The following is a 25,391-nucleotide window of genomic DNA, read 5'->3' on the forward strand; positions in this document are numbered from 1 at the left end:
CTTTCCCTGCACTATTATCACGCACCCTGTAATTCCCAGTTACGAACGCGAGGGCATGCCGATAGCTGCACGTTGTTCGTGACTTAGAATCAGAATGTAGCCAGTGCACAAATTGAGAGAAAAATTCAAGCCACTAAGATAATTGTTGTGCAGCAGAATACACCCCAGTACTGCAGTTTGTATTTGCAGGTGAAACCAGGGGGTGGGGCATAATATATAAAGAAACATTATTTTGGGGGGGGGGGGGGGGGGGGTTGCAGTGCGAGAACCATCAAAAGCACGACATGATGCCAAAAGTTGTGGAATATCGATTATTTTTGTGACCACCTATGGTTCTCAATAAGCGTTGCCACATTTTACCCCTTCACAATGCAGCTGCAACTGAAGAATCAAACCTGTCTCTGTGACACCACAGGCACTAGGTCAACATGCCATGCGTTTGTTTTCTATTACAGTTGTATATATGCGCTTAGAAAATAACGCCGAAAAGACATTGGAACACGTGATTAATACAACGGGCCCTGCTTCTGTGTCCTTTTCGTGCTGTTTTTACTCACTCACATAAGAGAAACTCTGGCGATCTTTTTTATATACACCAATTTTGATAAAACGGAGTGTATGCTCTCTGACATCCTGATTATACAACCACAAGTGATTTAGTCTTTCAGAACTCTAATTTTGAAATATGCAGCCGATTTCGGAGTCACCTTTGCAAATGTGGACAACCCTGTGTATGCGACATTTTCTACCCCGCCTCGCCCAGAAGACGAATGCTGTGCATTCTTTCATCTATAAGGTGACAATGACATGAGAACTGTCATTTTGTCAGCTGCATAGTGCATTAGTCGTCATCGATATAGGGTTTTGCAGTGACATCGCGCAATGAAGAGATTGATGTGGGTCAAGTCAGCTGCTTCATGTGCCGGCGATGTTTCCACAATCACATAGTAGCAGCAATCATCGCTTAAGGGGGGACGCGGCCCTTGAAAACCGAAAAATCGCGAAAAAGTCGGTTTTTGAAAAACCACATTTTTGGGTTGTATGTCTCATAAACTACCTACTCTGTAATTATCAGCACCTAATTCAACCGCAAAGTGCAAAAAAATACTATTTTCGAGGCTGCCGCGGCGTCCAAAACAGGCGCAAATCTCGAAATCAAACCAAACTTCACGCGCGCGCCATTCCCGGACCATGCGGTCGTCCCGCGCCATCTTGGTGTTGTTTTGACCGTGAATTCTTTCTCTCTCGTTCACCGCCTTGCAAAATGGCGTCGGCAGCACAGTTGAGACGCTATCGGCGTTTTCCCGCGATGCAATGCGGAGCGCTGATTGGCTAGAGCAGCGCATTCATATCTCGCGGGAGAAAGCGTGCCCGCCATTGGCTGCTGTGCAGCAGCGGGGGCGGTCGCTCCTCTCGATGGCGCGTCCAGCGCGCTCGCTTCGTTGTTGCTCTCTGCTCTGTCCGCCTCGACAGACGTCTGCTTACGAGCCGCTCTTCGCCTCGTGCTAACTTTTCGATCATTTTCTCTCTTTTTTTCTTTTTGCACTAGTTCTGTCCCTTCGTCTTTGTTGTTGCGGGCGATGCCGGCAACGAAGCCGAAGTCAGTGCAAAAGTCCGGTGCGCGGAGGCGCGCTATGCGGCTTGTAAGATCATCGGAATTCCGCTATTCTGCTGCGAGTGCCGACTGCGTAGACGCTTGCCGCGACCGAACTGTGTTGTCGGCTGTCGCCAGTCGAGAATCCGACACATCGAGTGTGGCTGGAGCCGCAAATGCACCGAGTGTTTCCGAGATCACCGGGCTCGACACGTGCTCCGAATCGATGCCATCCAGTGTGACACCGAGTGCTTCCGATATTGCCGGACCCAGCACTTCGTCTGAATTGGTGCCATCGAGCGTGACACGGAGTGCTTCTGATATCGCCGGACCCAGCACTTCGTCTGAATCGGTGCCGCCATCGAGCGTGAGTGGACCGTCGCTTCATCTGCGGACGCGTTTCCTAACGAAGGAAGAAATCGATGCGAATGCGAAACGTCGTGACGCCGTTCGCGCTGAACTCGAGTCTACGCCGGCGACGCAGAAGAAATTTCAACTGATACAGTCGGCTCTTGCACCTGCAGTGACAAGTGAGGGCGAACGTTTTTCGCTCGTTCAAACGAACATCTTTAACGTCGTGCTCAGCCGCACAGTGTGCAAAGAATGTTTGAAAGGTGCTATGACTGTCCGAGAGAGCACCAAGCTTGGACTTGGAACAAAACTTGAAGTCGTGTGCGCCTCTTGTGGCACCGTCGATAAATTATGGACATCACCTTGCAAAAAGGACACGCAGGCCTTCGATGTAAATGTCCGCGCCATAATGGCTATAAAGCAAATAAGCAAGGGGCAAACAGCTCCTAATGACTTTTGGGCTGCCATGAAAGTCTCTTACAGAGGTCTTCACCACAAGACGTTTCAAAAGCACTTGAAAGAGACGTTCAGGAAGCCAGAGGCCACCGCTTTGGAGAAGTTTTATGCTGATTCTGCCACAGCAGTGATCACAAAACATATAAAGAAATGGACCCCAGCTTCTGCAAGGACATCACCGTGGTGTACGATGGCACATAACATAAGCGGGGGGTCACACATCACACATCGGAGGGGGATCGGTAATTGACTTCTTTACAGGTCTCATCTTGGATGCTGTAGTTCTTTCAAACCACTGCCTTGGATGCCAAACAGGGCCCAAACCTGGAGATGCAGCATACGAAAGCTGGCAGAAGCACCACATTTGCCAGAAAAACACAGACACAAAATCGGGAAGCATGGAAGTGGAGGCAGGCTTGACTCTCTTTGGGCGGTCTGTATCCAAGCATGGCCTGCGGTACACCACTCTTGTGTCCGACGGAGACAGCCGTACCTTCGCTGCCTTCACAGAAGAGAATGTGTACGGGATAGTGCCAATTGTAAAAGAAGAATGTCTGAACCATGTTCAGAAAAGGATTGGAAGTGCTCTTCGAAACATTGTGCAGAAAAGTGATAAGCCACTGAGTGGGAAGGGGAAGCTGACTAAAGTTCTCATTGAAAAGCTGACAGGATATTATAGTTGGGCCCTGAGAAACAATTCAACTAACCTAACAGCCATGCAGCGTGCAGTGATGGTAACATATCACCACGTCACATCGACTGACCAGGACCCTCACCATGAACTTTGCCCAGAGGGGGCTCAATTGTGGTGCTGCCATAGAGCTGCAGAGGCAAAGCGTGAGCCACAGCCAAAACATAAACACAGCCTACCGGACTATGTCGCTGCAGCTATGCTGCCCATCTACGAAAGACTGTCACAAAAGTCGCTTCTTCAGCGCTGCCTGGGAGCGAAGACGCAAAATGCATCAGAATCATTCCACTCCATTCTGTGGTCTCTGATGCCGAAGGAACAACACTCATCCTTGATCGCGGTAGAAACAGCACTGCATGAAGCAGTGCTGCGCTACAATGCCGGCTGCTGCAAAGCAACCCAAGTGATGTCGGACTCCATTGGACTTCAACCAGGTCATCTGGCCATCCAGCGAGCTCGTGAAAAAGACGCTTTACGCCTAAAAAAGAATTCTAAAAGACACCAAGAGAAGATGGAGGCCAGGCAAAAGAAGAAAAGAGTGCGCCAGGACACTTCTAGCTACTGTGCTGGAGCTTTTTGAAGAAAACACGTGTTTTGAACTTTCTTGGCCTGTTTTCTCAGAACGGATTTTTTTGCTAGTTGTGGTGCTGAGGAAAGCAAGAACTCGAAAACCGTTCATCAGATTTGAGTGCCGTTTTTTTTATTCTGTTCCTGAATGACCTTGCAAGGGCGTAACAAGCTCCTTTTTTTGAAAATTGGTGCTGTTAATATATAATAAACAATTAATTTTTGATGAATCTGGTCATTACTGGTTACATCAAATTCAAAGTTGCGTGAAAATTTTTTTTGGGGGGGGGGGGGGGGGAATTAAAAAAAAAAACGGCTTTGTAGCGCCCTGGGATAGCTATCAAGGAATGACCACACTGAATTTCAACTTTCTACTATGTCCTGGGATTTCTCACGACTCTTCCTCAGGCACCCATGTGAAGCACCCAGTTAAACCTCAATAACTCTGGAACTAAGAAACACAGCTTCGTGAAACTTAGCAGTTGTGCTAGTTTTATTGTAGTGGACAACCCCTGAAAGTTTCATCCAGCTATCTTAAAAAATAAAAAAGTTTGGTCTCCAGGGTAGCCTCCCCCCTTAACTCGTCAATGGTAAGTTCAGACGAGCTGGCATAGCTTCGGATGATGTTGGCAGCTTGTTTTTGGCATGACAGAAGAAGCGCATATGCTATGTTTACACCTTGGCTAGCCATAACGGCATGTCGCTGCAACTTCATGATGTCATCGCATACCCAGCACGAAGCAGTTCTCCGTTTTGACTCTTCATTTATTGCTCGTTTTAAACTATTGACCAGTCTCTCGGCGTAATATTGCACTAAAATGCCATTAATTCAAACTCAAAGGGGACTGACTAAAATTATTCGAATTAAGCAGAGTTTCATTAGCAGACAGGCACCATAATGAACAGGCATTGCACCGCACTTTGCAGAGAGAACCCAGAGACCTCTGGACTCGTTGCTGCAAATCAAGCAATACTATAAGGCAAATGCGAGAAGGGGAGACAAAGCTAGGTGGGCCGATGAGATTAAGTTCGCAGGTAGAACGTGGCAGCCGAAAGCACAGCATTGGCAGAACATGAGAGAGGCCTTTGGCCTGCAGTGCCCATATTTAGGCTGATGGTGACGTGTTTGTAGCAGGTAATTTCGAAAATTAGATTCCTGTTCTACCAGTAAACACAATCTATTCAATGGTTAGCGACACACCAGAAACAAGCAGAGACTTACATTCAGGTGTGCAGCGAGTCTTGGTTGCAATATATACGAAGCTACTTGTGCTCCAAAACACATTCATTTACATGGCAGAGTTAACACAATCTAAAGTCTTTGTTTGAACGATATTGAAATTGTCCAAGGGGCCACAGCTTGAGGCAAACACTGCCTGACTGCGTCGTGCCACCCATATAGCAGTAGCAGCAAACAGAGGACATTTACAACCGGAAGAGCATACATGGAACTCAATCACTACACTACGTGAAAGTAATGAGTAGTTAGTGTGATCCCTCTGGGCCGATTTGTGATCATGTGAGGAGCGACGAAAGCCAGGGAGCTCCTAGTACAAATTAACTGTTGATACCGACATGTTTGAATCATCAGAAGTTTCCCCCCCCCCCCCCCCGTAGAAATACATAAAGCTGTGCCAGGACCAGCGCATTAGTTTGAACCTGTAAGTTCAAATTAATGAGCTTTTTCTTTATTTGAAAACAGCATTAGCTCAATACAGTAAAAATGCGCTGGAGCTCCCGTTTAAAATCATCACCCCCTATGTTATGCCCGATAGTGGCTTTAGGGTATTGAAATAAACAAATTAGTGTTGCGATGGGGAAGAACCGCTAGCCTTTCCATGGAGGCGTAGCGCAAGAAACAGATTGCAAAGCGCTTATCTTATGTGGCTCTGTTTTCCGTCTACATTTCTGTCGCTACGCCCATAAGTGACATCTACTGGGTACGTGCTCATACATCCTCTTGCTCTCGCAGTCCATGATTTTCGGCTCTTACGCCAGTGTTCAATAAACACCTTTACAATGGGCGGAGGTGCCAACCCTTCAGAATAGAAGCCTATTTTGTTTCATTTCTTATGTTTTCTAGGGGCGAAGCTTCTTATGGCGTTACACCTTTGGTCCCGTTATTGTTTGTAACCACCGGTGGGGGATAGACTTTTAGGGGTGAAGCACCTTAAGCCGTGGGTCGTGCGTCCTCGATGTAGGTACACCTCTCGTTTAGTTTTTGGAATGTCGAAGCTCTTTAAGCTGTAAATCGTGCGTCTTCGATGTACGTAGTAGGTGGCCACCTCTGGTTTAGTTCTTGAAATGTCCGCTAGATGGGGGTACTTGAATTTCTTAAGCTACTGTACATGAAAAATTCAACACTAAAGTGATGATGATGAAAAGATGATGGTACTTTGGAATGTTCACTAGACGGAAGGACAGATCGACCCACGGTTTAAGACACGGTCAGACAGATGCACGAACGAACAGACCCTTTGCCCCACTCATCATCATTCAGTTCGTTGATATGCTGTAATTTGTTTAATACATAGATGCCATTTCAATTAATAAAAAAGAATATAAGAAGTTCGTTCAGCACATGAAGCAAACCTAAGCCCCCAAATTATTCACAGGCTCACCAAAATATAATAGTCTTGCACTTTATAGCAAATACAATTTTTTTTGGTTCTCACAAAAACATGTGTGCCAATTGAGTATAGTACTAGTAGTGCTTTTAACAAAATATGTAGCAATATAAAATATTACTCGTGAAAAGAATTTCCTTACTTGACTGTATGGTATCCATTCGTGTTCAAAAATCTCTATATGTTTTCAATTCCAATGAGACCCCTAGTAAGCAGGCAGTACCTCGCCGTTTGCACACCCACCTCATGAGTTCAAACTCCCCGTCTGGGGGAATGAAGCTGATGCTGTGCTCGCTTTCAAATTTGCTCAGTTTCACACACTGGTGGAATTGGCAGTCGTCTATCGCTATGGACGTCTTCCCCGTGCTGCATAAGAGAAAAAGGCACACATAGGCACAGAATTCTGGAAAATTTCAATGCACGTCGTGACTTAATAAGTATGCCGCACTTTTAATGAAATACACAATTCTATGAAGAAACTAGGGGGAAAAATAAGCGGCACCGGTCAACTTGTCCAATCTAGTTCTGGTTTCTTTCAACGATTATAGCCTGTTGGTTTGCCCTTACTGTTCAATTTCTGTAATTATAAGGCAAATTCCATGCTCCATGAAGAAATACAAGGCTCACACTGTCAGTGCGCACCCTGGACCAATATTGACAACTATCTCCAGAATCTACAAACTCCCAAAGCCAGTAGTGCAACTGTTTTAGAGAATGATAGCATGGTAAACAACAATGAACAAGGCATTTTACACCCATCGCCAAAGACTAAATGCACACTCATCGGCACTGCATTTGGGACATCACAGGCATACCTCCAACCCAATTGGCTCTTCAGCGTTCACTTGTAGGCCAGGGAGGAAAGTCCAACACTGGCTGTGAACTTTATACTAGGGAAAACTTGCGGAACCCCCACGGTTGGCTTCTCCAGATTATGATGAAACTTTTTCGTGTTCTACATTGAATAAAATCTGACTTCTCCATACGCATGACCGCGGTGTTAACACCACTTGATTGGCCTGTTATACTTAATCTTAATGTCCATCATTGTTGATATGGAACATGCAATAACACGTACATAGCGTATTTACTCGCATAAAAGGCGCACCCCCTGTTTAATCAGGGTTTTATTTTATTTTTTATTTCTGCACAACGAATGGGTCTTTTTTAAATACGTGCACCCCGAACTTGGCAATTTTCACAGTTGCAACGCGACACACTTAAATGAAGCAAAAAAAAAAAAAAAGACTGTGGCAGGGCTGTGCAAGCTCGCCAAGTGAAGAAGGGCAGTTGCCTGGGCGTCAGAGTGACCGTGCACTTTGCTTGGAACGTGCGATTGCGCTCTCATAGAGCCCTTGGAAATTCCTATCAGGAAAAGCGATGTTATCGCGTTTGCTACCTCGTCCACAAACTTCAAAACTTTCCAGCTTTGCGACGCAAGCTTTCACTTTTGCCGCCACTACGCACAAGCTTGGCAGACTTTTGTCGCCATTGATATCCCGGTAGCGAACTTAACATCACATAGTGCTACTCTTGGATCAGTGCTCGAGCATCTTTTCAATGGCCGATTTTCATGTATCGTACTAACTTCCTGCAACAACACGCCAAACCGTAGACGAAGCCTAATCAGCAGTTGTTGCTTTTCAGTACAGTCAAACCTGGATATGAGCAAATTAACCAATTCCCAAAAAATGTGTTATAAAGAGGATTTATTATATGCAGGTTCAATTGAAAACTCATAAAATAAATGCAAATTTAAAAAAGGAGGGGAAGGGATTGAAGGTAGAGCTAACCTAATACACATATAGCGGTAAAAAACTGCATTACTGCGATAATCATGTGGACACTCAGCGGTTTTTTGCCGTCACCATCATCTTCTATAACAAGTCTAAATCGATAATGTGCCTTCACGCATTAACTTTCACGAGCGGGTAAAAGGGCATGAGCGCTGCTGTGCTAAGGAGCGATCAAATGAGGTGGCCCATCTCTATCGCCTAGAGGGCGGATACGATAACATCTCCCCGCATGTTAGAACTGCGGTCAAATGCTCAGAAAAAAGGAAACCACCCATCGAGCATGAAACAAGCAGGAAAAAGAAGCTTGGACGAGCATAAATTCTGGGGGGCGGGGGGACGTTGCTCGATTAGCAACGGTGAACTTTATTTTATAAGGACGCGGTCATGATTGCTGGCGTGCGCGCTGTCTCAGCAAGCATCAGTGTGCTTTCAATGCAAAAAGAGTGTGAAAAGAGCACTTCTCCCTGGAGCATTCGTATTTGCTTACACCTGCATATTGTACGACTTTCGTGATATAGGATATAAAGAATTTGTCTGCCAGCCTTACTTCATATAACGTTACAATTTCTATCGCATTCATTGCATTGAATTCAACGTGCCATCGTGTTGTTCCCAGAACTAATTGCGAAGGCTACAGTCCCACGAACTCGCGGTGCAGCGCAAAACAGAAGCGCGTGACGAGCCGTCTACCAAAGATGTGTAATCACCCAGGTCTCTGAATGTTTCCATCAGCACCTAATCTGACATCCCCCTCGGCAGTTAAAACACGGTTGTCCACATTAAAAATAAAAAGAAAGAAAAGCGTAGCTGAATGTTGTCGGGGGGCCGCACCATGCCCGCGCAGTAGAACCATGCACGTGAGCCCGGCGTCGAAAACGAAGAGCGAATGACACTGGTACCACGAAAACTATTCCGTAAAGCACCTTTATATGTAATGCGATCCCACATGTGACGCTAACTAAAGGCGTGGCAATGCTAACGAGAAAGTTTTTTCTTTGAGGGAGGGGAGGGCACATACGCACCCGTGGCGACAAGAATGGCAGCAACCCCGGCTCGTGGAGCGCAGGCCCGCCTCGGACACGCCTGCCCGCAACGAGCGCTCGCTCGCGCATGAGAGTTGCTGAAGCCACGAGTGCACTGTGCGCAGTGCAGCCGCTTCGTCAGTGGCAGGACAACAACGGAAGATGCATGCTAGTGCCAAAAAGTGACAAAATAGGGGGCCGAATTCCTAGATTGTCCGAGCAAAAATTTATATTAAGGTTGCCTCTCGATGTTATATTGTTACATTGAGGTCGCAAATACACGTGCTTCTATGGAGTAATGGTGGGAAATAGAGAAATTTTGTTATATGAAGGAATTCTCTAGATGCAGATTCGCTATAAGCAGGTTTAACTGTAGTTGTCGCGGGCGATGAAAGTTGTGGTTTTATACGAATCAACGCAAATCTTTGCGGTGGCTCTAGTTGAAGGAAATGGTGGTTTGAGATTCGATTGCAGTGTCCGTGAATATGGGGTGCAAGGCCGTGAAATGAACATTTGCTACAGTTCAGCTAGCGAAATTTCAGTCGTAATAATATGCATAGTCTAGGTGGCCCGAAACGTAATCTGAATTTTCGCAACGGCCTTTCTTCTGCGTTTTTAAATGCGAAGCATTTCTCTGTGAACTTCGACGACTTTTACAGAAGGATATATAAGATCATCAGCGAAGTGCCATTGTGCATGTTGATTAATTAGTGATAACTAATTCATGATATTACCATGGCAAGTACGCAGGCATTAATGAATCACAGACAAGGATATATACACTCAAATGTGCACCTAGAACATCAAGACTAAGCCAGTATATATTGTAGCAGCCGTTAGGAGGCTATTTATGCTCTTACTTTAGAATAGCATACTGTGTACTGCTTAGCAGCCACAGAATTTAGAGAAATAATGGACGTTTTGCACACATCATCGTCTGCCCTTCTATATATGTGTCATCACTTAGAATGAAATTTTTTATTGCAAAGTAATCAACAAAATTAAGATCGCTCTCAATTTTGTAAAGGGTGTCACAATTACTGAAAGATATACGGTGGTGTTTGCGAGAGATCTAGCAGTGTATGTGGCTTAATAGTTACCTAGTTAAAAAGACCAAAAAAGTATTCCTGGTTAGTCATGGAAAGGTATTAAATTACGCTCGAAACAAGTAAATACAAGCATTGCCAACTGCTTACTAACTTTTTCGCCAAGGCTGCGCTGATCATACTAATATACTATGGGTAGCAGGAGAACTCCCCTTAACTATCGATTGATTTGTGGGGTTTAACTTCCCAAACCCACCATATGGTTATGAGAGACTCCGTAGTGGAGGGCTCCGGAAATTTCGACCACCTGGGCTTTTTTTAATGTGCACCCAAATTTGAGTACACGGGCCTACAACATTTCCTTCCCATCGGAAATTCAGCCGCCACCGCTGGGATTTGATCCCGCATCATGCGGGTAAGCAGTTAAGTACCTAAGCCACTAGACCATCGTGGCGGGGCCCTTAACCATTAGTGTGATTATACAGCACCAGACAGGTCCCGAAGCTACTATCCCTCGACCACGGCAACTAGGAAACTAACTATAGGCAAATGCCTATTTTGTTTCTTGCGTTCCTATCGTGCCACTTTGACATATGAACATGTAGTAGAGGTTAAGAAGATCTTTTATCTATTTTTTTTATAGTGCCTGTACTTATAAAAAGGCCCAATTTAGACCTTTTTATAAGTACCTATAAATGCCCAATTTTGAAATCAGTGCCTATATGAACGCTTTTTAACATCACATTTCAGTTGGATACCGGTATTCATTTTCCAGGCAAGACTAAGCTTTTGAAACTCTGTGGGATTCAACACATACTCCACTTCATAAGTTCCTTTCAGCACTGTTAATGCTACAAAGCCTCTGAGCCAATAGGAAGGCAGATTAGCCTCCACAACTGTTCATCCGTGTCACGTCATCTGCTTGGCATCTCCCTGGCGTCTGCTCGCATGCGTGGGGAGCAGGATGTACTTCTGTGCAGCCGCAAGACGATGGAGAACTAATGCAAAATCGTGGAGTGTCATTAGGATAAAGTACAGTTTAGATAAAACAAAAAAGGTGCACACGTGGTTTTTGTTTTGTTATTTACTTCTTAAATGGTGATTCACTAGGTCATGTGAGAAATTTTACTTACAAACCGTAAGTTGTTGCGTACCTAATGAAAACCTTTGCACCATTGTAATTTTTTTAATTGGTTCATCACAAGCGCCCGAAAGCTTGATGTTAGGAGGTGAGCTTTAAACCTTCGCCACTCGCCAGGTGAGACCTTGCAAGCCAAATTCCTTGCTTGCCCCCTTTGGTATGGGAGCAACCCAGAGCCGGGAAATCGCATGATGCAGACACATCAACACGTCATACGCAGGCTAGGTTACATTGATATGATATGCCTATGCCAGGTCGTGCACTCAAACAGTGTTGTGTCGTTTTGTTTCGATATTTTCTGCATTGTACCGCCTGTTTCTGTACAATGAATCCCTATAAGCGTGAATGTTTTGAGAGGCTCCTTACCACGATACACAGCATCAGAACGCTGGAACGGCACAAAGGGATGATGCACCAAAAACGCACCAAACGTGTGGCACGATGCGAAGACAGCGAGAACATCATGAACGAAATATAGGCAGCTTAGTGTCGAATTTCTCTCGATACGAAGAAAAGAAAAATAACGCTCATAGATTCTGTTTGCATGATTTAATATTTCTGTGAACCTTCATACATCTATTTAGGCAACAGACTGCACAAATTACACACGTCACCTCAAACAATTCTTGCAGTGCCACATACTACTTCGAAGTAAGCAGGACCATCCATCGTTGTATACGTCACCTCCACCATGCTGGGGCAAGCGCTCACGAGATGAAGGTCAAGCGGCATTCACTCTGACACTTCACCTCTTTCCAGAGCTCGAAATCTCAAACCTGGCGAGGAGCCCTTTAAGGTGTTCATAGACAAGAGAAACTGAGCCTGTGCTGTTTGACCAAGTTAATACAAGGCAAAATGACCCTTCTGGCCTACTAGCGCCCTGGCTATTTGCTCTTGTGTTGCTCTTCTCAGTCATGCTGGAAAGAGACCCAGAAGCATGTTTATTTGATGGTGCACACTTGACTCACCACGCTAGACTAGAAAAGAATATACTGTATTCTGCAAGCCCTGCGACAAAAAAAAAATGAATGTCTACGCTAAACCATCAGCACATTTGTACCATCATAAACTAAAAGATTTATGTTTGCTTTCCTGTCGTAGACACAGATACCACAGTATTTCTTCAAAAATTTGAATTTTGTTAAAGTTTATTGTACCTATATTTATGATTTTTGCGGCATAGAACAACATTTCCCAGCCTATTTTTAGCATCTAAAACCCATGTTTTTCAGTGCCTATAAATTTGGCCTCTAGTGGTAACATGTTTTGCATGCTTTTGAGCTCTTATGCATCTGATGACGTCAACTTTATGTTGTTGCAATCATTCTTAGCTTGATGAAGCTATCAAGGTATGCCTTTTTTACGTTGAGCAATTGTACGAATGTACTTGACCTGTCTGTCTATTCCTGAAGTGGCAATGACCTACCGAAGTCCTTTTCTGAATTATTTTTTTTTCTTGCATTTTCATATATATAAATACATATACGGCGACTGACAGCGATGCCGACGCCGGCAGCAATATCCAGCTGAGAGAGTCCATATAATTGCTATCACAATAAAAAAAACAGCTCTGCAATGCATGGAGCAACGCGCCTGCTTCGAAGGGGGGCACTAACTCCGTGTTTGCTGCATACGCTCGCCCTGTGAAAAATTGTCGCCGGCCAAGAGGCAAGACAATGCGCATTGGGTTTCCCTCCGATGGGGTCATGGCGTTCAATAAATCCAACACGCCGCCAATGGAAGACCTTAGCCCAAGTTCGGCGTGCAATCAATTACGTTCTTCTGGCTGTCACATCCCTTTCTCTGGTTCTGCACTCAGCTACGATCACAAGGGTTTGTTTATTCATTATTGATGAATGCTAGTCGTTGGGATGGAGATGTCTGTATTAGAGCAGGCTATCCCGCATGTGTGCTCTCCTTTTGCTCTCCCTTCCCCTATCTGCCCATGAGGCTACATAAGCTATATAAATAGACTAACAGAGGTTCATTCCTAGCCCAGCAAAGTGTCACCGCCCTTCGTTACATTGAACACGATACATGGTGCCAGAAGTGGGATTCGAACCCACGCCCACATCCGTGGATGTGGGTTCATGAATGTTGGTGCGTTAACATATCAACGTGCATGCATCCACGTTGAGCGGTGTAATGCCTGTCAAACAGAAATAGACACTGCACGAGCTCTCTCATATCAATGTACAGTAACCATTAAACTACTTTTGTGAGGGCACATTTTACTTTTGTATTTTACGAATTTCTATGATGGAGAGAACAAATATGCAATTTTCCCCACGTTCATTCGGTTGGCAACGTGGGTATTTCGATGTTAATTTTTAGAAATTTAGATACTTGTAAGCACACCGCATCGGATGCAATTCTCGGAAACATGAGATTGCATACTCAACCTATTTTGCAATAGTGTAGCCTACGAAGAAGGTTGTTTCCATTAGTGTGTGGGGGTGCTATCACCCATCGTAAAGTCGGTTGTGCCTCATGGCACCCACGTGTCCCGCAGATAAGACGCATTTAAGGTTCACAACTATCAAGCGGTAGGTAGTGTGCGCGTCAGCGTTTATGAATGTAAATCAAAGGACTGTGGGACGTCTCTCGTTGAGCGCCAACGGGAAGACGATCAATGAGGTTCTAAAGGGGGATATTAGTTTGGAGGAAGTCTTCGGAAAAAGGAACTTTGCGCTTTCAGCACGTTTGACAGTGCTCGCCTGATTGGCAGGGCACATGCCCGTCCAAAGCATCCAAGAATCCAAAGCCTGTTCGTGCGTGCGCCGGCAAGCTGGCCTGGGCGGGTTGGGGAGCGCAAAATATGCGAGTAAACTTTTCTTCATCGTGGCTTACAGCACTAAACATGCCGACATAGACTAGAAAAAAGGGCACAGTACAGCACCGACTTTCAACTGAAATTCTTATTGGAAAAAGAATATATACTATATGAGGCAGCAGCGGGGACGGCGAAAAGACGCACGCTAACCTACTGTCTGCACTCTTTGCAAATACCAGCATATCGTCAAGAAAAGTGACCTGGACAGCGCTACCGAAACCGCCATCTACCTAAGCCTGCTGCAGTTTCAAGCTGTTATCAAGTTTGTGCTGGGGGCGTTGTCTCTTTGCAACTGGCTTCACTCGGGCAGCAGCGGCGACGGCGAAAGGACGCACGCTAACCTACTGTCTGCACTCTTTGCAGATACCGGCATATCGTCAAGAAAAGTGTAAGCCATCCCATCCGGAGTCGTCTTCTGCCACCAGACCCGAGTGCCACACCGTTTATACAATTGTGTTGCTGTGGCTTTACCATTACCAGGACCTCGACAGCGCTACCCAAACCGCCATCTACCTAAGCCTGCTGCAGTTTCAAGCTGTTATCTAGTTTGTGCTGGGGGCGTTGTCTCTTTGCAACTGGCTTAATTAACTCAGGCAGCAGCGGCGACGACGAAAGAACGCACGCTAACCTACTGTCTGCACTCTTTGCAGGTTGGTTAATTTCATATTGAACATTATATGCACCTAGTTTCGTCGCTGCTGCTGCTGCAGTTTTATTGGGCATTGTAGTCACAACAGTGTTTCTTTTTAATCTTCAAACTGCCTCTTGCTTTGTGTGCACAAGAGCATTCTCGTGCAATTTTTTACTTGAAGTGCTTGAAACCATGGGGGATAAAAATTCGGGCGACATGGGCAATATTGCGGCGACCCTTGCTTAGAGGCAGCCTAATAGCATTAAAGAAGTCGTGAAATTTCTAGGTGATCTGGTGGAAAGACTTGACGTGTTCTCGACTGAAGTTAAATGTGAAATAGCTAAGGTCGCTTCCTCGAACACTAAAATAGTCACTGAACTTGGAAGTGTTCGAGATGCTATTGCTTTCATGAATGAGAGCTTTGAGCTCTTTAGGACTGACGTGGAGGCTTTTCGCAAGGAGATCGACGTGGTAAAGGCTGAGAGTAAGCAGTGTCGTAAGGAAAACGAAGAGCTGCGGAGGGACCTGAAAGAAGCTAGACGGGAAATTGTAGAACTGAAGCCATACAGCCGAAATATGAATACTGAAATCCAAGGTCTTCCGCTAATCGAAAAAGAAAACTTAGAAAACTGTCGCAAACATCGCCAAGTGCTTAGGAACTGATGTGACAGATAACGACATTGACATCGTGCACCGTGTATTATCAAAAGATAAAAAAATCAAATGTGGTTGTCAGATTTCTCACCAGAACGGTGCGAGACGAGATGTCCGCAGCAAAAAAGATTAAACTAGATAGCACTCGTCCTGGTTTTCACAACAGTAACCCTGTATATATAAATGAACACCTGTGCATGGAAATGAAGGTTCTGCTCAGTAAGGCGCGGCAAGCAAGGCGTGAAAGAGAATGGAAATATGTATGGATATCACAGGGCAGGACTTTCATGCGGAAAGCAGACAGGACACCTGTTTTAAATGTAACTTCTGAGGCGGATCTGGCTAAAGTAGTCTAGCTTAATAGTAGACATATTTCTGCTGTGAACAATGGCGATGTATTCCAGCGTTTCTGAATTGAACTCGTATGTAAGTGGCCGTCATAGGCAGCCCATGACATTCCTTCACATTAATAGGCAGTCAGCTCGTTCGAAAGAAAAAAAACTCTTTTGTTTCTTGACGAGTTCAATTTTTTCTTTTCCGTTATTATGATGACTGAAACTTGGTACCGTAGTGAAACAGACGTGTTTTGTATTGACGGATATAATGTGTACCAAAATAGAAAATTGAGAATTGGTGGTGGTGTATGCTTGTATGTCTAAGCTGAAATAACGTATGAGTATCGTGAAGATCTCTCTCTGTGCACCGATGACCTTGAGGCGTTAACTTTACAGTATCACAAATACATTTTTGTTGCAATTTACAGGCCATCAAGTGGCAATTTTGATTCATTTATTCAATATTTAGAAAACCTATTTTCCGTTGTAAACCAATTTAATTACAAACTAGTGCTGGGAGGTGATCTTAACATAGATATGTTGAGCGACACACATAAACAGACGAGACTTTCAGACCTTCTTGCTTCTTTTTTCTTAACAAACGTAATTACAATTCCAACACGTATTACTGATACCACTTCTACTCTATTAGACTAGTTTATCACAAGTAGTATAAACAGTACCTTACAGGCAGGCGTCCTGCGTGCCCCGATAAGTGATCATTTGCCCATATATCTAGTCATAGAAAACATCACCAGTGTAAGGAGTCAAATCCTTCCAGCCGCTCACTTTCAACAAATTAATCCGCGAACGCTATCTTCTTTTAGAGAGGAAATTAGAACTCTCAATTGGAACAACATTCTATCTAGTTCTTCTGCTGATCTTGCTTATGATTGTTTTATTGATACTCTATGTTCAGTGTATAAAAAACATTTTATTTACAAAGCTTTGAAGAGACCAAAACGGGCGCGCAAACCTTGGATTTCTTCCGCAATACTCAATATGATAAAAGAAAAAAATAGGTTGTATCAAGAGTTTCTGATAAAGCGAGACCCGGATAAATTTAAAGCTTTTAAAGTATACAGAAATAAACTCACTAAACTACAAAAACAAGCTAAACGCGATTATCACTTCAAGATGTTTGACGGTGTCACCGATTCTAAGCAATTATGGAACAAACTTAATGCTATTATATCTACCAAACAAGTGTCTAATGATATTAGTGAGCTGGTGATCGAAAATAAGATATACAAGGGTGCAGTACTAGCAAACAAATTTAACGAGTACTTTACTTCACTAGTTAACAGTAGTCATAATTGTGATTCATCAGGTTATTTGATTGATATGTGGGGTTTAACGTCCCAAAACCACTATATGATTATGAGAGACGCCGTAGTGGAGGGCTCCGGAAATTTAGACCACCTGGGGTTCTTTAACGTGCACCCAAATCTGAGCACACGGGCCTACAACATTTCCGCCTCCATCGGAAATGCAGCCGCCGCAGCCGGGTTTCGAATCCGCGCCGTGCGGGTCAGCAGCCGAGTACCTTAGCCACTAGACCACCGCGGTGGGGCTCATCAGGTTATTTGCCTCCTGCTTTAAATAATTCTGTGTTTGCAAATCCTACAGACGCGCAAGAGGTCATCAGCGTTTTTCAGCATTTCAAATTGAGTAAAAGCGAGGACATAGATGGCTTAAAATTAGAACCTATAATATACATTTTAGATCTCATACGTGCCTGCTTAGTACATATTTATAATCTCGTGTTCACCACTGGGCTGTTTTCTCAGAGAATGAAAAACGCTAAAGTAACGATTATATATAAGGATGGGGACAAAAGCAATTTAGGAAACTACAGACCGATTTCGATTTTATCAGTTTTCTCTAAGGGGTGTGAAAAACTTATTTTCATTCGGTTATCAAATTTCTTTAATAAACACAACATTATTACGGCGTCACAGTTCGGTTTTCAGTCAGGCCTCTCAACCGAAGTGCCTTACTATACCAAAAGGAATTGATTCTAAGAAATATAGAAGCAAAAAAACTTGCACTAGGAATATTTTTAGATTTCTCGAAAGCTTTTGATAGAATAAACCATGATATTTTGCTAGAAAAATTTCACTGTTATGGAGTTCGCGGTACCATTTTAGCTTTAATAAGAAGCTACTTATGTAATAGGAAACAATGTGTATCAATCAATCGGGTGCTATCATCATCCATGAACGTTAAGAATGGCATACCTCAAGGTAGCATTTTGGGACCCCTATTATTTAATATTTTTATCAACGATATTGTGCGTATTGACAGCTCTGTAGAATATGTAATCTACGCGGACGATGCTAGTGTATTTTTTTCTGGGGAAACGGCTGGTGACCTCATTGTTTCTGCTAATGAAATACTAAATAAAATATATGCCTGAACTGTGGCAAATTCTCTACGCATTAATTGCTCTAAAAGCAAGGCTGTACTGTTCCGTGCGAAAGCCAGGTCATTTAAAACGTCTCACAAGCTAATACTTATTAACGTTGAAATTAAACTTTGCCAAACAGTTAAAACTCTCGGTGTTCATTTTCACGAACATATGGCATGGAATTACCATGCAGAACACATTAGTCACAAACTTTGTAAAGTTCTAGGTGTGTTGCGTCGATGCCAGAACATACTACCGGTGAAACAAAAAATATTAGTGCACAATGGTCTTTTTTCTTCACATTTACACTATTGTCATCTGGTCTGGTCTACAGGCTCTAAAGCATCTCTGAAGAACCTGGTCGTGTTACAAAAAAATGCCTTGCGGTGCATTGAAGGTGTATCCTATAACGCACACACTGCTTCAATATTTGCAAAATATAGAATTTTAAGAATTACCTGTTATTACGAATACCAGCTTCTGTCAGCTTTTAAATCAGAAATACGCAGAGGAAGTATCTTTTTACGCACCTTGGCCACCTTGCAACCAAATCCTGCCAGTCGCATTACTCGCTGTATGGAGACTTGGCACGTACCTTGTCCTCGCACAAACTATGGATTTGAAACACTACGTTACCGCCTTCCAAGTGTGATTAACAAATGGAAACTAACAACTGATAATCTGCGTATATTGTCTAAAACTGAAGTGTTAAATCGGATGTGCTGATAGTGTTGTAAATGAATGTTGGGTGATTTCTGTAATGGTTATTCAGTTTTTATTCTTTCATGCATTGCTTTATTATGAATATTTTTGTATGTATTTTAGAGTTGTGATTCTATTTGCTGTCATGGGCCACATGCGTGTTTCTTTTTGTATTGTCGCTTTCCGCTGTCTGTAATGTTTGTAATTTTTTGTAAATTTGTAGTTTAGATTTTTTTCTGGGTGAAAGGACCAGTCAAGCTGTGAAATGCAGCTTTTTTCCCTTCGCACCAAACCACGTATACATTGTGTTTTCGTGTACTTGTCACGTGGTTGAATAAACTCAAACTCAACTCAACAGAAGACCTTGTGACTGAGCTGGCCCACTCCTTTGATCAAAATTATACACCGCGCAAGAAGGCTTTGTCACGTGTATGCAATCCTGCCACAAATAAAAAACACACAATGAACATGATGAACGTCAACAAGAAACCAGGCATTAATTGATAAATGATCCTTAGCTGCTATCTGATATGGAAACTTCCTTATCAAGTGATACCATAGTTGGCTGACACATTGAGACCCCTTCTTATTGATAAAAAAAACACCATAATTTCTCTTGATAGCTTGTCTAGGTGCTTGAAGAGGACTTGTTTTTTCAAAAAGTGGTTGCCACTCACAATCGCGACAATGCATAGACATGTGAATGTGCAAAGCCTTGCAAGGAACTGTGGTCTGACCAATGTACATCCTGTCTGACCAATGTACTCTCAGCCGCATGAAAATGGGATTGAGTGCACAACATTCTGCGTTCATGGGAGAAGCTTTAGAGCATGTTTCGTACTACATTGCTGATTAGTTCTACTCTAGTCCATGTCCAGATGTTTCACACTGTAAGCCCCGATGAATCTGCACCAACTAGCCCAGTTGTCCATCTTGCTCAAATTTTTTTTTTTGTAAAGCTGACAAAATTTAACAGGGTGCACAAATTATGCAAGTAAATACAGTATTTCAGTGCAATGAAGGACTTGTCTACAATATGGTTTACAAAGTTCACTGCAGGAAGTGTTAGAATGTTTAGATGCAAACGGGCCACCTCAGCCACAGTTATAGACCATTCTTTCGTTACCGCACGAAAATGGTTGTTTTTCATATGTCTTGGGAGGATCGCTTTTGCCAGTTGGAAAAGTACTCCAGCACGCAATGCAGCATTCCAAGCTTTGCACAACGAAATCTATTTTTCCCAAAATGTGTGTTGTAGAGCAACAAAAATATTTTACAATAAATAAAAAAGTGAAAAGTGTAGAAAATTTGGTCACAAGCTGGTAAACACTACAATAAAAAAACACTATATAGGCAAAAATGTGGAAAACAAAAGAAATTCAGAATATACATTTTGTAGATAAATGACCCAGGAATAGCATAAAAAATAATGATTGTTGTACAAAAATGTTTCTCTTCACAGACAAAGAAGCCCCGCCACGGTGGTCTAGTGGTTAAGGTACTCTGCTGCTGACCCACAGGTCGCGGGATCGAATCCCGGCTGCTGCGGCTTCATTTCCGATGGAGGCGGAAATGTAGGTCCGTGTGCTCAGATTTGGGCGCACGTTAAAGAACCCCAGGTGGTCGAAATTCTCGGAGCCCTCCACTACGGCGTCTCTCATAATCATATGGTGGTTTAGGGATGTTACACCCCACTTATCAATAACTTAGACAAAGAAAATCGGTACCGAGGTGCTGCTTTGTTGCTCGTGCCATGCGGTGAAGCATTGCATGGTGTTTTTTTTTTTGTGAGACAAGTGTACTTGTACAATTTTTCTCAGTAAATTTCTGTTGTGTTGCGATAAGAGTCATCCGGTGTTCCAATAGAGCTAGATGGATGCCTGTGATGCGATTAATCCCTCTATAAACGAGATTCCCAATGAACTTCGCTATTTCATCTAGCGTCACCTCTTTCCATGAGCCACCTTACACCGCATAGGTTGGCGTTCCAATATATGCATCCAAGCATATCTTTCTGAATTTTCCCTTGTACTGTATTAAAAAAAAAAGGACAATATCGCCGCAGTTCTAAAATGTTTCGCACTGTTTTGTAGTCCGGGCCAAGATGTGCTCCAGGGGCTTTCTAGTTGTTAGGAGAAGCTCTGCAGCCAGTGCCAGCACATTGCGCCCCAGCGAAGTATGGAACACGCACGTAACCAGAATATTTGTAAGATTGTGCGCAAATGTCAGAAATTATGCGCACTTGCGGCAAAGGATTATTTTCCTCTGCCGCAATGTAAACAACAAACCCATGAACGGCAGTAGATGTATCAAGCTGACCAAAAACATCGTCGCCATAAAACTTGAAGCTGAGGTGCTGTCATCCTCGAACGCTAAGCTCGTCGTCACTCAATTCAAGTGAGGTTGCAAGACAGTTTCAAGCAGCGCATGTGTTTTTCAGCGCTGATGCGCACCAATGCAAGCGTGACGGCATCATAGGAGTGACTAGTGACACTAGATGCGACCCTGTGTCTGATATAGTAACGATGAGAACAAAACCAAAGTTGTTAAAAATTGTCATAGACGGCCACCTAAACACCTTAAACATGCAGTGGACCTTCGCAAATATTTCTTGTGGAACAAATTTTGCCCGACTTCTAGGAACAGCTTTCTATTGAATATATGGCATAAATTTCTGGCTATCATTACTGCTCAACATAGTCCAATTGCGAAGCTGACACTTTAATTCGATATTTGGCTTGCAAAGGTTCTTTTAATTACAAAACTTCAATGTTACTGTACCATAATCACGAGGTACACACACTTTTGTCAAGTTCACCAGCCTAGTGCACTTTTCCAACAATACAAGCCCATTGGTTTGCGCAAAGGTCTGTCAAAAATCACTGTGTTGCCAAAACGGGCCAATGCAAATTGATTCTGAAAGTTCAGGACTAACTAGTAGAAAGTGCTGGGTGCACGAGAAGTAAATTTAACATGCCAAAATCGATGATCCAAAGACGTCAATCACCGTTGATATATTTGGATAGGCGTGGTAATGAAAGAGTAAAGCATGATCTATAAGACAACAATGCTATCTGACAGGATAAAAAAAATTCACACAGACTTTACAGGTATCCAAGTTTTTTCAGTTGAATATAAATACAATAACGTGTTATAATACAATACGTAATAATTTATACCCTCCAGACACAATTTATGATGCACTGTTTAGAAAAATGCCTAATTCACATAACTTCAATCCACTCAATATTGCATTCCAACAAAGAAAATGAATTAGTGCTTTAGTTACACAATCAGTTGCAATTACCACCTAATTAAGTACTTACCATAATCATTGTGCAGTCAGCCACTTTGACATAAAAAGAATTAAATCATAGGCATCGAATAAGCAATTCCTGTTTGGTTGCATTCATCTTGAGAGAAGAAAAGTCTTAATTCTTTCACCAAGCGAGTCATGCACTATACTGATGTTAAGTCAAGACCTACCGACCATGGAGAAAGTTCCATTCAACCAATGAGCCACGTATGTTGCTCTCCTGCCACACAACTTGCATAATAATAATGTTGCAAACACAAACTTAGCCGTTGCAGCTGAAAGAAATTCCTTCTCAAGTATCACGACTTCTATATGTAGTAATTACGAGCAACTCTCGTAGATCTGCTTGTTGGCAATAAATGTTTAAATGCCGATTGAGCTCCTCCTCCGCAGTTGTGCAAGGGGGGCGAAATGAGCAAAGGAGAGAAAGAAAGACTGGGCTACCTGCGCGTGGGGTCGTCCAGGGTAGACACCTTTCCCTTGCTCTCCATGGTGATCTTGTCGTTGATGCCGAACTTGCACTCGGGCATGCCCGAGAGGTAAGACTTCATTACGACCTTCCCGGCCACGTGTGCGCTGAGCACCTGGCCTTGGGGAGACATAAGAAGGTTTACGTACTCCAGGACATCCAGAAACAGCTCGTTGCGGCGATATTTGATGCCTTCGCGCCTCCAGCCGATCTGGCCCGTTACCTGCACCAAATTGAAAAGTCTTTTATATACAGTAAAACCCCGTTAATACGGACTTCACCGGACCAGAGAGAATGTCTGAATAAACCGAGGCTATGAATTATTGCGAGTACGAACTAAACACTTGAAAAATGTCTCCTACACCATCAGACTATTATTTCTTAAAAAAGTCTGATCGCGGTTTGCTTCACGGACGCAATGTACGATGAAGTCAAAATTTTGCGAATTTACTACTGGTGGCTTAGTCCGCGCACATTGTCCGAGGAAAGCATGCATATGCCCTCCAAAACGGCCAACGCATACGCAGCCTCCTTCATAGTGTGGCGTGGATGGTCCTCGGCATCACTTATGTCTTTATCAGCAGATTCCCCTTCACCGTCCAAGACTTCGGCGACGGTATCGCTGTCAGTGACTGTGCCGGCCACGGCAACATCACTGTCGATTCGCCCAGGGGCACATCAGCTGGCATCATGCTCACATAGCGGCCGTCTTGCTCTTCGCCGGTTTCTTCATCAGCCACCACCTCCGAATCAGCAGCATTGTGCATGAAGCCGCTATGCCTAAAGCAGTTTGCGACTACTGCAAGCAATGTGTTCCCCATGTGTGTCAGCATGTGGATTGGGCTTCGCAGGCTTACTTCGTATTGCTTGCCTGACTTCATGCAGAGCAACAACCGCTCAAGATCCTGCACTCCATAGCAGCTTTTGACGAACTGTACAATTCCCTGGTCCATCGGCTGCAGGAAAGCCATTGGGTTGGGAGGCAGGAATAGCACTTCAATGTTCTCGAACCCGTACACCTTCATGTGTGCACTATAGTTGTCTAGCCGAACAATACCTTCCAAGCCTTGGCCGCCAAGTGGCGGTCGAGCTGACACAGCCAAGCTTGAAAGAGTTTGGCAGTCATCCAAGCCTTTCTGTTAAACCGGTAGTTGACAGGCAGCTGCTTAATATTCTTAAAACATCTCAGCTTCGCAGCCTTCCCGATCACCAGCAGCGGCAACCACTCTGTGCCGGTAATATTAGCAGCCAGAAATCTGTCACCCGCTCTTTACTTCATTTTCCACCGATGCACAAACACGATTGTCTTGTCATGCAGAGCCTTATAGAACAGCCCTGTCTCATCAGAGTTGAAAATGTTGCACGGCTCATACGTAGAAAGGTCCACGGATAGTCCAGACCGCCAGTCCTGCACAACACTTTTGTCAACCGCACCTCTTTCACCACACACAAAGCGGAACACCGGCCCGTGTCGCTTCTTGAAGCGGTCAAACCAGCCGACGCATTGAAGGAGTCAATGTTTATGGTCACCACGAACTTCTCTGCCTGTGCGCAGATAAAGGGGGCCGCTCAAGGGCATATGTGTATCGCGCGAAACGGCAGTCCAATGCAAGAGCGCTTCTAGCTTGGGATGCGCTGTTGTTCAAAGCTTTTTCCTTTGGTCGCCAAACACGTCTCCGTCATACGCTTGCATAATCTGCTCTTCGTTCTAAGTGCTGAACGTGCTTTTCTTCACTTTGAACTTTTCCATCACTTCTTTTCTAGATGCTCCCACTCGCAATGCCTTCAATATTTTCACCTTCGCAGCCAAATCCTTTGCTTCGCCCTCTTCAATGTGAGAGTTGGGGCGGTTGGTGCCACAGGAGACTGTAGGAAAGCCATCTCGGCGGCATTTTTGAAATACTGGTGCCGCATTCCACGCGAAAGAGAAGAGAAAGAGTGAGGAGGGTTCAAGCACTTTCACCAAGCGCTATTGCCTAGGCACGTCACTTGAGGTGACGTGCCTGGGCAAGCGCGCATTTGCAAATGAACGTGCGCACGTACATAGGAATGCATGGAAGCACCCCCACCCTCTTGGCATGCGAATGGTGGGGTTGCGGCTGATCACCTTTGGAGGAAGGGAGCACATAGTCGGCACTTTACATTGACATAATAAGTAGGGGCTCAGGTGAACAGAGGGGGTTGATGGAACTCCCCCCCCCCCTGTACCCTGAGGGGGAACTGCACACGCCACTTTCTCTACATTTCCTTTCTGCGTCCCCCTTCTCTATCTCGAGGAGCTAAGCTGAACCATGCTTCGGCAAGGGTTCATCGAACTTTGCGGCTTTTTTACGTTGCTCGCCACGGTTAACTAGCATTTCTCCTTTTCACGAGTCAGAACCTTTTTCTTTTCACTTCTCTTATTTTAATCCAATCGTTTTCTCTTTTATCCCCCATCCTTTTCAAACTTTTTTCTGTTAGGGTGCCCTCTCTTGAACAGTTATTGTGCATTCCTCCCTCATTTTCTCATCTTTTCCCTCCAACATTCTTGCTTTTTTTTTTCCTTTTTAATGAATAAACAATGACTCATCCGCAAGGATTGTCGAAAAGATTGCCTCTTTTTTTCAATCAACCACTTCATCCGTGCCGTGAGCACGGTCGACACTCACGTGCGATTTAAAGTTCCAACGTACCACTTGACCTTCGAGGTGGTTTTGATCAGCAACGTGCTTCCAACTGGCATGGCGAACTTCAGGTGCGTTTTGGTGAAC

The 25,391-nt window shown here is 44.0% G+C and overlaps 1 protein-coding gene across 2 annotated transcripts in view; it reads right to left on the bottom strand.

Annotated features, from left to right (window-relative positions):
* Positions 1 to 25,391, bottom strand: part of AP-2mu (adaptor protein complex 2, mu subunit) — an 88,971-nt gene that overhangs the window by 29,396 nt on the left and 34,184 nt on the right. For both annotated transcript variants that reach the window (XM_037419487.2, XM_075891011.1), the window contains exons 4-5: positions 22,617 to 22,864; positions 6,530 to 6,652 (exon numbers count right to left, since the gene is read on the bottom strand). In XM_037419487.2, the coding sequence (XP_037275384.1) occupies positions 6,530 to 6,652; positions 22,617 to 22,864 (371 nt within the window). The remainder of the gene's footprint in view (positions 1 to 6,529; positions 6,653 to 22,616; positions 22,865 to 25,391) is intronic.

Source organism: Rhipicephalus microplus, chromosome 3 (genome assembly GCF_043290135.1).
Source record: "Rhipicephalus microplus isolate Deutch F79 chromosome 3, USDA_Rmic, whole genome shotgun sequence".
NCBI lineage: Eukaryota > Metazoa > Arthropoda > Arachnida > Ixodida > Ixodidae > Rhipicephalus > Rhipicephalus microplus.